Below are 14,399 nucleotides of genomic sequence, written 5' to 3'. Positions count from 1 at the left end.
GACCTTGCACAACGGAGAGTGTCGCATGAGGGTCCCCCCGGGGACGAGTGTGGGGGGTGGAGGGGTGGAGGGGTGGAGGGGTGGAGGGGTGGAGGGGTGGAGGGTGGATTTACACCTCGACATCGCCGGGCCCCCTCGCACGTCACCGCGAGGGCGATCGATGGTCGATCGCCCGGGCCGGCGGAATCATCGGGAATAAATAAAATGATTTAATTGAGCCGCGCGCCCTGAGGACGCTCGCTCGTGATGGAGCAGGGACAGCGCTGATCCACAGCAGAGCCACTCGGCAGAGAGGCAGCGGTGTCGGGCAGCAGGAGCCGTCCCGCGTGTCATGGAACATGTCACGGGAGAGTCACCGGAGAGACGCACCGCACTCCCTTACCGCTTCATTTGCCCTTCGCCATCGATGTACTGTACGGTATTTCTTGCTCGTGATACGACTGCATTAGCATCGTTTGCGCGCTAGATACCGTTGCGCCGTGTGTGCGATGGGCTCAGAGGCGTCAGTGGATAGTTTATGTATCATCATCATCGGTGTTATTATTTCGCTTGTTTATCCAGGGAAGCCTAAGTCTCAATACTCTTGAGGGGCCTACCGAGTATTCGCAGTCAGAGCGATGTTGCTCTCTGTGATCCCAATTTCGTCATTTACAGGCAAGGTCATTTATTGGCATTAGGATGTTTGGCCAATGCTAGCTACCTTTTGTTTCTTTAGCTTATAGGAGGAAACCAGGGAACGCAGAGGAAACGAATGTAGAACAGGGAGAGAACGTACAAACTCCACGCAGAGAGGCATCCGATGTTGGGAATCTAACCCATGCCCTTCTTTCTGCAGGGCACAAGTGTTTACCACTGCACCCACCCTGCTACCAATGTAAATGTATAGCCCCTATATATTTTATGATCAGTGTGCATGTGTGTATTTTCATACATTGCACTGTCCTATGGTTTCATGGGTTTTCCAAGATGAAGTTTAACTTCTGTAAAAATGTTGCTTATCAATGATGCCAATGACCTTGTGGCTGATGTACCTTCCCTGTTTAAAACGATAATTATAAATTGCACCATACAGTGAGTCTTATGCGAGGAGCACCATAACTTGACAGCATTATCACATTATGGCATTATTTTTTTCCGCTTGAAATGCTTTCGTAAACATTGTGAATTATCGACATTTCTCAGAACCCAGTGAACCCTTGTCCAAACATCTCAATTTAAACAAACTCCTTCGCCGGGCCGTGGTTTATTTGCAAGTCACACGTGCTGCCGCGCAGCACGCTCCGGTGAATGTGCGCCAGGTGAAGGAGGCGCGCGGTCAGGCAGGGGTCGCGCGTGCGCTCGTCCCCACTCCGCGGGTGTCTCCGGGGCTGGACGCCTGTGCCGGTTCTAAGGCTGGATGCGCGAGAGCACAGTGGCGCTCGGTGAACCTGGCGGCGGGCAAAACGTGGCGTTGACATTTCAAAGACGTTTCGCATACGCTGCTGGAAGAGAGGGAAACGGGTCGTGTGCGCGGTGGAGGAGCACGCTGCGCACATTTTCCCTCCTCCTCTTCAGCGTCCACAACATTAGCTTTCTACGGTGCACGGCGTCCAGTGTAAACGTCACTCAAACGGGACGGGAAGGGAGATGAGAGATCTGGCACAGCGGGGCGGATTCCCACACGGTGACCCCTCTCGCTTTCGGTACCAAAGGGGTGAGATTTTTGGATAAAATGCAGGCTGACGGAGAATGCCGCCACGATAGGGAAGAGGCTGTTGTAATGCATTTCATGAGTGAAAATAGCGATACGAACACGCTCCAAACATCAGTGTGAATGTTACACTACCTTTTGATTGAAATGTATTTTACATTGCCTGCATTGTGCCCGCCCCTATCCCGAGCTTTTATATTGAATGTCCCCGCTTCAAACAGGGGCTCATACCACAAGGCACGCTACGGGGCTGATGTGTGTGTGTGTGCGCGATGTCTCCACACAGGGGCTCGTACAACAAGGCTGAGCGCGCTCTCTTCCCGGGGCAGCAGCAGCAGCAGCAGCAGGGGGCAGGAGCAGGGGGCAGCCCTGGCACGGCCGCTCACCTCGCCTCGTCCTCCGCTGCCCACGGCGGGCGCCTCCACTCCAAGGTGTCCTTATGATATTATTATCATCTCATTCATAATCAACTTACGGCTACTTGTTTGTTTGCTTGGACCTGTGACATATCTGCACGCGTCCACATCTCACGAGCAGAGGCGGCTGGGAATACGAGCACGCGTGACAAGTCGAGGCACGGCAGCCTGCGTTTTAATAATTGATGAGACGTTTTGACGACGGGCTGATGGAGGCGATGATCTCTCCGCCCCCCCCCCCCCCCCCGCATCGTTAAAATACAGGCGGCCGTGCCACAACTTGCCGCCGTGATTTACATCTCCCTCCTGGGGATGTGTCACCGCCGGTTAACGTCGTTAGCGAGAGAACGCGGCAGGGCGGGGAGGCCCCATCGGAGCACGGTGGCCACCCCCTGGCAGGCCGAGAGCTTGAAGCTCTCGGCCTGCCAGGGGTGTCGGCAGTGCGGTGGCACCCGGCATCTAAGTCTGAATTTTCCAAATTGTGAAGGTCAACTCAACCGGCCGTCTTTGCAAGGTCAAGAAAATAGATTGCCATTTTCTGGGAAGCCATCGGTGGCTGTCGTTTGGAGAGACTGGCTCCCGCCACGGGAATGTGGAATCTGCACCCATGTGTCAGAGCCACCCGAGGGGAAGAGTGCCATCCCCTGTTCACGCGCTCTCTCCATACCCAGCTGTGATGCGACGTCTGGCACCGAGCCGCGGGCCTCCCGCTCCCGTGGGTGGCAGCCAGAGGGCCTCGCCCACAGTGAGCCCTGTTGCCGGGGGTGTTGGACTGGTGATAGCAGGGCAGCGATTTCGCGTACAGCGCTGTAGTTAATTAGCCAAGCAAGCATTGTTATTCCATGAAGGAGGCTCTATGACTCTCAATCCTTAATATCTCACTCATCGATGTTTTAATCTTTATTTACCCCACAATCAACCGGAAAATTATTGGTTTAAGTAATTCATAACCAAAGCGTGATTCAAAGTTACCCGCTGATTGGCACATTACTGATGTCGTGGACGATCCAACAGTTTTTTGGCTATAAACAACAACCGCGAATCACCCAGTTATCGAACATCGCTCAATCCACCAACATCCACCGCAAAATAAAAGTGACTATCACCTCATACGGTAAAGGAATTGCCTTTTTAAAACACACACCCAGGGGCTAAATATTTAACAAATTATTAAGTCTGTCTGAAACACGTAAGCAGCCGAGGCGTCGAGAATCGGCACTCGCAGGTGAGAGATAACGTGAGCAAAACTGATAACCGCAGTGGCCAGGCGCGCTGATGCTGCTGCTGCTGCTCCTGAGGAGCCCTAAGCGAGACGTGGTGTAATCGCCGCGTCGTGTCGCGTCGTGTCACGTCGTCCTCTCTCTCCTCGCTGCCGCAGGGCGACGCACGTCTGGCTGTGGACGGCCTGGGCTCCAGGGCGGCCTGGCGAGGAGCAGGCCGAGGCCTGTTCGGGCTGGGCCAGCAGCAGCGCCAAGACAAACGACTTCCCGGTACTGGCACGTCGCTTGTCGCTTCCCCGTGTGTCCTGCGTGTACATGCATGTTGATGTATGTTGAACTTCTTTCGTGCCGTACCTAGGCAACCATGCTAAGCGCAGGTGTGCGCTTAAGGGTCGCCACTTCGGAGGTAGAAAAAAAAACGGGACACATCCTGGGAAGAGGAATATTTTACGAGACCGCAACAGGGGAGAAGTACACGTAATTGTATTTTTAGTGGTTTATCGGTATTGTTATTATCACACGACTGACAAAACTGGAACATTTATTTCCCTGAGTAAACTTATAAGATTTCCTAGGACAGCTACCCGGAAAAGCAGACATCCTGGTAAAACCAGGACAGGTGGAAGCCTGGAAGGAAAAGGGACAAGCGTTGGGAACGTTGTGTTGGGAACGTTGCTGTTGTGAATGCCACACAGAATGCTCCACCACTGCTATCAAACACAGATGCATAGGTGTGAGAGAGAGCGGTTCAAAGGTGCGCTTCGAATCAATTGTTATTTTCGCTTGTGAATTAGTATAAAAAAAGTTTCACTCCGACTGAAATATTAGCATAGATCAATAGGTCGTTGTGAATGTTTAAGGACCTGGGTACAGATGCTACCCGCGGTGGCGCAGGCTCCCCTACCAGAAGCATTGGGACGCCTCGACCACGAAGCTGACATTCAGGGGGCACTCGTGTGGTGCCGCTGCGCCAGGGCGTGCATCCACGTCGCCTGGCCACTAGAGGGCCCCCTGTCAGCACGGGGCTCCCACCATATCCATCAGTTGCACAATTGCCCATCTGACTCGGCCCTGCTTCAACTGGCAGATTCTGTCTCCTCCACCTTTCGTACCGACATACATTTGGCAGTCACCACAACGCGATGTTGCGAATCCAGCTGCTGGCTCCAGAGCACGGCGCGATTGGATACCACTCCTGCCGTCGGAGAACGCCCGCAGTGAACACGACTCCAAACGGAGACTCGTAGACTCACACAGAGACCCGTAGACTCACACAGAGACTCGTAGACTCACACAGAGACTCGTCGACTCACACAGAGACCCGTAGACTCACACAGAGACTCGTAGACTCACACAGAGACTCGTAGACTCACACAGAGACTCGTAGACTCACACAGAGACTCGTAGACTCACACAGAGACCCGTAGACTCACACAGAGACTCGTAGACTCACACAGAGACTCGTAGACTCACACAGAGACCCGTAGACTCACACAGAGACTCGTAGACTCACACAGAGACTCGTAGACTCACACAGAAACCCGTAGACTCACACAGAGACTCGTAGACTCACACAGAGACTCGTAGACTCACACGGAGACTCGTAGACTCACACAGAGACTCGTAGACTCACACAGAAACCCGTAGACTCACACAGAGACCCGTAGACTCACACAGAGACCCGTAGACTCACACAGAGACTCGTAGACTCACACAGAGACTCGTAGACTCACACAGAAACCCGTAGACTCACACAGAGACTCGTAGACTCACACAGAGACTCGTAGACTCACACGGAGACTCGTAGACTCACACAGAGACTCGTAGACTCACACAGAAACCCGTAGACTCACACAGAGACTCGTAGACTCACACAGAAACCCGTAGACTCACACAGAGACCCGTAGACTCACACAGAGACTCGTAGACTCACACAGAGACTCGTAGACTCACACAGAGACTCGTAGACTCACACGGAGACTCGTAGACTCACACAGAGACTCGTAGACTCACACAGAGACTCGTAGACTCACACAGAGACTCGTAGACTCACACAGAAACCCGTAGACTCACACAGAGACTCGTAGACTCACACGGAGACTCGTAGACTCACACAGAGACTCGTAGACTCACACAGAGACTCGTAGACTCACATGGAGACTCGTCGACTCACACAGAGACTCGTAGACTCACACAGAGACTCGTAGACTCACACAGAGACTCGTAGACTCACACAGAAACCCGTAGACTCACACAGAGACTCGTAGACTCACACAGAAACCCGTAGACTCACACGGAGACTCGTAGACTCACACGGAGACTCGTCGACTCACACAGAGACTCGTAGACTCACACGGAGACTCGTCGACGCACACAGAGACTCGTAGACTCACACAGAGACTCGTAGACTCACACGGAGACTCGTCGACTCACACAGAGACTCGTAGACTCACACGGAGACTCGTCGACTCACACAGAGATCCATATACCCACAGTGGACACGAGTTCACGATGCGCTCCACTGTTTGTTGTTCTGCGCCGCAGTCGCATTCATGCGATTGTTTTATTCTCCGTTTGGGGGAACATGACTGCACCTGCTGTGGCCAGTCCACCAGCTGTGATGTTAGACAGCCCGACTGCTTTCAACTGACAGTGAAACCTCGCCAGTCGGTATTGTTCACCTTATTACTTCCGAGGGTTCTCATCGGGGTATTTGAATACCGTATCTGGACTCACGATGCACCACCAGGTCAGGCGCGCGTCCGCCTCGCCGGTCTAACCGTGAACGGTCGCGGTGCCTCCGCAGATGTGCCAGCGGCCGCTGTTCTGCACGGAGGCCGAGGGGGAGGCACGCGAAGGCGTCTCGTCGCTGGACCCGGAGCGGTCGCGCGAGTCGTCGGCCCTCGCGTGCGCCGAGAGCAGCAGCACGAGCGGCTGCAGCTCGAGCCACGAGCCGTCGCCCATGGACGGCGCGCGTGCCCCGGCTCCCGGCTACTCGGGCCGCTTCTCGCAGGCCACGCTGGAGGACGTGGTGTTGCACCTGTGCTCCGAGGCGTCGCACGACTCTGCCGGCGTGTCGGACGACTGAGGACGACGCAGGCCGCTCGCTGGGCGGCGCGTCGCTCCGGAGTCTGGCCGCGACGGGCGGCGCCGGTCGTCTGCCCCAGCGATCGCCCCGGCTTCTGTCTCGGGGCCGCCCGGCCATGTCCGCGTCGCTGCCCGAAATCAGCGGCGGCAGCGGCGCCTCGACTGCCCCAAAGTGGATGGGTTCCTGCTCCGTGGGGCCCGCCGCTCACATCTGACGTAGCGTCCGGAGCGGTCGTTCCCAGCCTGCTCCCGCCCCCCGCCGCTGCACGTGCGTGTCGAGCACGGATTCTGCGCTCTCCGACCAGCGCCGAGTCTGTAGCGCCTGCCGTGACTCCGGAGGGGATTCCTAAAAGTACAAAAAAAGGAAACGTAAAAAAATATAACATTCAGGTTGACATCCACTCGCAGACAAGTTGGGAACGACCACTCGACAACACCTACAGATGTTACACGCCCTCTCAGGGGGAACCGTGCATTGTGCAAAGCCACTGCAGGATTAGCGAGTTAATGAAACCGTCAGTGATTGTACCTGAAGTTTATTTAAGCCACAACACCAAAGGAGGCCTTTCAGAAGTATCGTATTATTTTTGTTAAACCAAAGTTAGCTTAGTAAGTCGCGCGCATTTCCCTGGGTGGCTCTGCACTGTCCACGGCTCCTGACCCGCACTGTTCTCACGCAGCGCTCAGGTGACTCAAGTCAGGAACAAAACGTCGCGGTCCGCCGCGACCGCGTCACGGCGCCTTGCCACCCGCGAGGTGCAATACTACCTACTGTACAACGACCCAGTGACGGCTCTCGGCTCCGCCTAGAGCAGGCGACGCCTCCTCTCCGCCGCGGTTCCCTGTCGCGGCACGTGTGCGCGGGAGGCCACGGCAGCGTTCGCACCGACGCGCGACCGCGGCATTTTGAGTGAAATGTTTCGCCGATCGGGCCCCCTGCCCGCGGCGCCCCAACGCACCCCGACCGTCGTTTGCTAAGCGAGGATGTCTACGTTGGGGAGCCGTGCAGCGGCCGCCGCGTCGATGGAACCGCTCCGGCCTCCTGCACGTGCCGTGGTGGGAGCGAGACAATTGAGACGGAGGATGGAGCCTCCTCGGGGCGGGAGCCACGCGACCCCACTGCTTTTGAAATCTACCTCACGATGCCATGGCTGCGGTGCTGCTCCTACTGTTTAGGGTCGGAAATTCTAGAAGCCATTGCGTCCCGTATGCAATAGAGTGTTTTATGTAGACTTTGTTCACAAATGCAGCCGTTTAAAAAAAAAAGTGTTTTCATGCAGTAAGGCTGGCGGTTAATGTTGTTCGGTAACGTAATAATTTGTGTGCTTCTGGAGGGAGAAGACGCGACGCTCGCGTCGACGGTGACAGATGCCAAAACCCATCACGCGATTGTTGCCGAGAGCTTTTCCAAAACTTCCAAAATGTAAAAAAAAAATCTAAAATCTGCCAAAAAATTACCCCAAACCAAATAATTCATAATTGTATGAGTTTTCGGCTAAACCGCGTGCGTGTTATATCTATGTGTGTTTATTGTTTATCGCGTTGCTCAGTGGCCCTCTCGGGGTGAGGAGAGGTGAGGCTGCAGGGGAAGTGGAACCCCGAGGTCGCCGCCGCCACCACTCGCCGGCCGACTCGCCGGGCGTTCCGTCCGTTCAGAGCGTTGATATCTCACCATGGCTTGGGTTACTGGAGATTATTTTCGTTTTTCTCCTTTTGTTCTTGTTGTTGTTGTCTAGAATGACGTTAGAAGAATACGAGATGTCGGAACAGCGGTTCCCAAACACCCCTCCCCCGCCCAGTTTTGTCAGCCCCCCCACCCCCCCACGAGTAGAAAGTTGAATGTCTCCCACGACGCACGTGTGAGCTGGCGCGCACACGTGCGTCGACGTCGTTTTGAAGATCTGTCAAGTGGGAGCTGTTGTGAGCTGCACTGCACAGGGGGCCCCATTGAAGGGTTGGGTTTTGGGAACTCTCGTCCCAGAATCGAATTAACCAAAGCCCCCCCCCCCTCCCTTGATGCCCAACAAACCCAGGTGAGTCACTAGACTCCGAGTTACTACCTCTTGTTTGTGCTTAGAAAGACCCCCTTTTTGTTAGTTTCGAGTTACTAAAGTATGAGTTGTAGATGTTTTACAAAGAATCCATGCTGCTGCTGCTTGTTGCTGTATGGTGTTTCGACAGGGTAATGTCCTTTTAACTACTACTGTGTTCTTCCGCCTGTGCGTTTAGAGTGTCGAGTCTGCGTATGGTAGTGTAGTCCAGATGTAGTGTTAACTCCAGCTTCCCTTAGCCATTTCTAACTTAACAACGTTCTACCTTACAGGAAACCAAAGATTTTATTTAAATACCAAAAAGTAAGCTTTAAGAAGATTCGCTCGGACATTTTACGTGTTGTATTGTAAAGTTTTCACAAAAATATACCAGGCTTTTTCTTTTTATTCTGTTTAGGCCTGTCGTATTTAAGTAAGAACTATTGGCTTAATTTAGCCCCTCAAAAATGTATTACACAGCTTTACTTTCGACAAAAAACCAATCGCGTTGATGTTCTTTAAAATGACGACGGTGTTTTTTGTTAGTTAACAGGACCAAGGTTATGATGTTGCTACCTACAAACAATGAAACACTTAACATATTTGCCAAAGATAGTTTGCGTTGTTTTGGCAAGGTCATGAACAAATACCTCAAGTTCCAAATGCTCAAAACGGCATTGCGAATTGACTTGTTAAATGTGTGACGTCTGTGAGCTTTATTTCGTGTTTTGCGTTGTTGTTTTTTTTACGTTTGTTATATATTTCTCAAAGTGTGTGGACACTGTTGTTACCGAGACCCAGGACCGAGGACCTGTACATGATATAAGCGTTGTCTATTGCCAGTTGCTACGTCGATTGCGTGCGGCGATGATTGCCCCCCCACTGCCAGACCTTTCGTAATGAAGGCCACTGCCCTGACAGCAAACTGTTGAAGAATTGAGCTTCGTCAAGCGCGCTTGATCTGTCGATGTTATGGGCCACATGTCACGCCAGTGTTGGTTGGACATAAGTGGCCATGGCGTTCCCTCCCAATGGCTCTTTCCCCAAGCTCTTGCTGCCCTGCTCAATTCGAGAAATGTTTGCCCTTATCTTTTATAACTTTGATTGCGCTAGTTGATGCTGACCATTTGATGTTTTGGACCGTTTGGGCCTGTGCTCAGCAGTTGCGGCATTGTCAACATTTGAAATGTAATTGTGGTGATTTGGCTATTTACAAATTAATTATCTGGCATTAACGATGCCTACTCTGTTTTGCACACAATGCTGTCATGTGAAATTCCTTCATCAGTGAAAATTCCTTTGCCCTGCGTTGTCTAATCGCGAGGTGGGTAACCATTACGATCTGAAGTCTCAACTCAAGTAATGGCTGCTGTCATGGATGTCTGTGTGCACCGCTTTTGCGATTGAAGTAAAACAGTGTTACCCTTTCAAAACAATTACCATCATTCTGAGAGGTCTCGTGTGCAGGGGGTGTTTTTAGGAGGAAGAGGGCTCTAGTGGAGAGCGGCGGTGATCGTTGACGGTTCTGTTCCTTGTTGGCTCCTAGCTCCAGCTGATTGAACATGCCACAGTCCGCCAGGGGTGTTGCGTTGTCGAGTAAAGCGTGCAGGTGGCTTCAGTCGCTCACTGGAATGCGAAAGCAAGGCGAGATCACGTTGTCTTGGGCTGGCTGCGTGGGCCTGCACGGTGCGCTCACCCAGCATGGAGCCACCGCCGCGTTGCATTTCGATCACCCCACCAAGTCTCCACCCGCGCACGTTACTCGACACCTTCTCGCACCTTCTCGAACTGGAGCCATGAGCGGGGGGCCACCGTTCTTTTCGCTGGCAGCGTGATCCCGGCCACCGCCACCGAGCCGTGCCGAACAAGTGTTTATCCCCGCGTGCTCATCGCCGTTGATCAGAAATGTAGGCGCGTTGAAGACTCCTACAAAAAAAACGCAAAGGGTGGTTAAAACGTTTTCACAGTGAGAAGTTTTTAGTTGGTAAAAATGTTGAACCGATGAGATGTTAGATTTTATTTTGATGCGCCCCCCCCCCGCCCACGTCGCCATGTACCATACGTAATAGAACAAGTGCGTTGATATTCGGGGTGACCGTGTCGCGAAATAGTTGTGCGTGGATGTGTTTACTCGTAATGTTCCATTCCGGAAACATTTTGACCGCCCCTCGTTAATATTGTCATCGAATTGCAATTGCAGTGCATCAACGGAGCGTACGTGTCGTGTGTCCGAGTACGTAGTGGTTTTTGGCCCAGTGGTATCGTGAATGCTGTAACAACACCCACGTGACTTCGTGGATGCCCAATTGGGCCCCATCAACAATCGATGTCATTTGTGTTCAAGGCTTCTTTTTGGAGGCAGGGGGAGGCTTACAACCAAGATGAGCTTATCCCTCTGGTTCGAATCGAGTATGGACGGAATTATGCTGAGCAAAAAGCCAATTATTGCCTCACCAAAGGAGCTGCAAGGGCTGTTGGACAAAATTTTTATTTTCAACATCCAGTGGTGGACTTTGGAGAAAATGGAATGGTAGGCTAATAATACATTATGCCACATGATATCATACAGAGGCCTGTGTAAAACCCTTCAAGCGTGCATCATTCAGTGGGCAAACTGAACAGCATAAATTATGATATTGCTGCTTTGTTAACATTTCAACCAACATGAGGCCCGCATGGGAAAACAGAGGCGTTTCAACCCGTAAGGGCTCCTCAGCTAGCTGTAGCAGCCACAGACTGATTCTGTATATAAACATATGCCCATAGTATGACAGGCAAGGGCATTGTTTATGTATGTATGTTAAACTTCTTTCGCACCGTACATAGCCAACCGTGCTCATCGGAGGTGCGGGGAAAGAACAAAAAACAAGAAGCCACATTTTAGATGTTAACATTCTCCACCTGCAAAGTCCACCACTGCCAGCATGTTGCGCAAGACAGGCAGACGGTGCTGCTGCCGCTGCTGGGTTTTGCATGGCACAGCGTGCTCTGTCCTGGGTCTGCCTGGCCGTGTGCGGGCCCTGCCTGGGCCCAGTCGTTCGCCTGCTTGGGCGGGCTTGTTCTCAGGGTTTGTGCCCAGGCACGGGCCGTCACACGGCATCAGGCTTCCAAAGATTGAATGTATTCCTCTTTCTCTCTTTTTTTTAAGTTGTACTGTTGCTACCTCTACTGTTGATACAACATTGATGGGTCAGTATTTTACAGGATGTTAAAATTGTATTTGTAAGATGAACATGTCTGGTTAGTACCTGCTCTTTTAACAGTTTGTACAACACTGAGCTAAATGTGAAGTTTTTAAGAAAATAAAAGTAGATGTTCTTATATCGTTACTCGCAGCCTCGTGGGGAGCGTTTGTCATCCGTAAGACCGTGACTCCAGCTGCTTCAGTGGGGATTGCCATCGGGGTTTGCTGCGCACAGCCTGCAAGTGGCAAGCGAAGTCAGAAGATTCGTTCTCGTGCCCTCTTCACGAGCGTGCAACACGGGGCAGCGTGGAGCTCAGGCCGCATTCAGTCTGTTGTGATGCCGCCTCGCACTCAAGGGCAGCACAGTCGGGGTTTTTCCAATCGGGTTTAATTGTCTTTTTACATTTAACCCGATCATCTGAGATTGGAAGCAATCCGGTTTAATTGGTTCTAATTGCAGAACCGCACTTCGCCAACTTCTCAACGATGGGCTTCATCCATTCCAAGCTAAGGAACTCACTGGCGCCCACGATTGTGGAGAAGCTCGTGTTCATCAAGACCAACCTGCCCGCCGCATTCTGTGACTACCCCGTGCCCGACGCCCCCCCCCCCCCCCCCGAGTACGATAATAGCAGCACCGACGACGAGGAAGCAGCCTAAGCCTTGGATCAGAGTTTCGTATTCATTAAACCAGGTTTTAATTCCCCGAAATCGAGTTTAATTGTATTAAAGAAAAAACCCGATGCCTGCCGCTGGAAAATTGGGTTTTTTCCACCCATGCTCGCACACTCCCACAAGGATGGCACCTTGTTGTTTATATTTTAATTGTTCATCCAGCAGAGCCACGCCGAGTCGCAGAACTCTTCTGCGTGAGGGTCTTGCTGCTGCTGCTGCCACATTGGCTTTTTTGTACTTTAAGGCGTTTTCAGTCAATGAGTTGTAATTACTGGCGAAACGTTGTACTCGAATTGTCAATGTTGTGGCTTGGCTCTCCAACACACCGGTATGCTGTACTAGTGACGAATTGGCACGTTCTGTTTACGTGACAAACCTTACTAGTTGGTTGTGTCGGGTGGTGGCGGGTTTAACGACACATTTACGCGATCTAACCCTAAAAAAACCTGTATTATGGATATTGGTCGCGAAAGCCTGCTACGTGTTATAATGATGAGTTGTGTTTATGATGATGATAACAAGTGGGGAGGTAACCAGAGCACCCGGAGAAACCTCGCACCCCGCGCGGCGTGGCAACCCTCTTCGTTTGTTGACCTTCACCCGCACCTCCGATTCGTACGGTTGGCAACGTGCGGTGCGAAAGAAGTTCAGCATACACCCACGTACAGATGGGGAAACTACGGTGACGAGTCCCCCTGCTGTGTTGCCTCGTGGCCGGCCAGGGTGACGGCACCACCCCAACCCCCTCGCCCCGTGACACAGCCGTGGCATGCCTCCCTGCTTCTTTGCGCACTTTTCACTTCTCGTTCCATATTCTTCGTGCATGGCCGTGTTGTTGAACCACGTGCTCCTCGCACCCTGATCCTCGCGTTCTCGCCGTGCGTCCTGCACACACAGGCAGCTCTCATCCCTCGCGTGCGGCCTTCAATTGGGGGGGAGGGGGGGGGGAAGAGGCGTTCAGTTGTTCTCCATGTTGGTGATGGCAATTCGGTTGTGCCGATGGTAACCCCATCGGAATGCCTTTGCCGTTCGTTTTGAGTCCGATCCTTTCGTTTTTTTTATTGTAAACTCAGTCGCTAAGCTTGACTTTGCTCTAAACGTTTTTGATCATGAGACCTCCTTTGCCAGTACCAAAATATAAGAGTAGGTTTTTCCCCTTTTCTGGCAACAAAACTTAAACCTTTTTACAAGGAATCATGTCTGAATTAATCACAATACTTGTGGTCAGAATGCAAACAAAAATACTGATAGTATATGCATTGTCCTTGAAACTGATTGGTCCACACCAGAGACAGCTTTCTTTTGAGCCTCGTCTCAAACGGTGCCAGACCAGAGGACGCCAAAAGGCGTACAAAAACGTTATTTTTAAAACGTTATTCATCTAATAATTGCCGCATTATTGCCATTTTCAACAAATCAAAATGCGCAACTTTAAATAAATATAAACACGTTCTACTTAATTAAATAGACTTTTTAATACATGTTTTCTCCTACATCAGAGTGCAGATGCACATTAAATACGCACTACAATGACAATAGTTTAAAGCGATTTGAAGCATGTTTTATTTTTTTGAGGGGGGGGGGGGCAGAGCTTTGTGACGTCATATTTGAGGGGGGTCTGACTTTGTGACACCATGTGACGAGGGGGGGGGGGGTCAAAAATCGTCCAAAATCGTGTGACGTCATTTATGGACGGCCCAATTTCATACCACCTTTTCATTGTTATTGCTGGATTTTGCGGTGGTTTTTCGGTAATCCTCTGCTTACATGTTTACTGTTGCAAACCAGTCTAAAGTCACGCCGTGAAATGAGACTTAAGCTTGAAAACGGGGCTTTCAATGAAGGACCACCGCTGGTGGCAAGTTCCACCCCACGGCACTGTGGCAAGTTTCTGTCTTTCATTTAATCTTCTCTTTGTCCATCTTTGCCAGCGTTTTTCTTGTCGCTTTCAGGTCTCTCCTCGCTCCGTCAGCTTTCTCCATTCCTACCACGTCTCCCGTCATCTTTCTCCTTCATTGTATTCCTGTATTTAGCCCGTCTGCCACGCAACCACACTGAACACTCATCCTTTTGCCTGGTGAAAATGGAAGACGCAAC

General features: G+C 51.7%; 1 protein-coding gene across 1 annotated transcript in view; it reads left to right on the top strand.

Annotated features, from left to right (window-relative positions):
- The window catches only part of LOC133343909 (protogenin-like), a 113,473-nt gene extending 106,702 nt beyond the window's left edge, over positions 1-6,771 (top strand). The window contains 5 exon segments of the mRNA XM_061553911.1: positions 1,977-2,121; positions 3,485-3,568; positions 3,570-3,596; positions 6,133-6,411; positions 6,413-6,771. Of these exon segments, the coding sequence (XP_061409895.1) occupies positions 1,977-2,121; positions 3,485-3,568; positions 3,570-3,596; positions 6,133-6,411; positions 6,413-6,628 (751 nt within the window). The 3' untranslated portion in view covers positions 6,629-6,771.
- The last annotated feature ends 7,628 nt before the right edge of the window (positions 6,772-14,399 follow it).

The sequence above is a fragment of the Lethenteron reissneri genome, chromosome 18 (genome assembly GCF_015708825.2).
Source record: "Lethenteron reissneri isolate LAM-NWPU_2019-01 chromosome 18, ASM1570882v1, whole genome shotgun sequence".
NCBI classification, from domain to species: Eukaryota; Metazoa; Chordata; class Hyperoartia; order Petromyzontiformes; family Petromyzontidae; genus Lethenteron; species Lethenteron reissneri.
The sequence above is the reverse complement of the archived record's forward strand: the minus strand, read 5'-3'. Positions and strand labels throughout refer to the sequence as shown.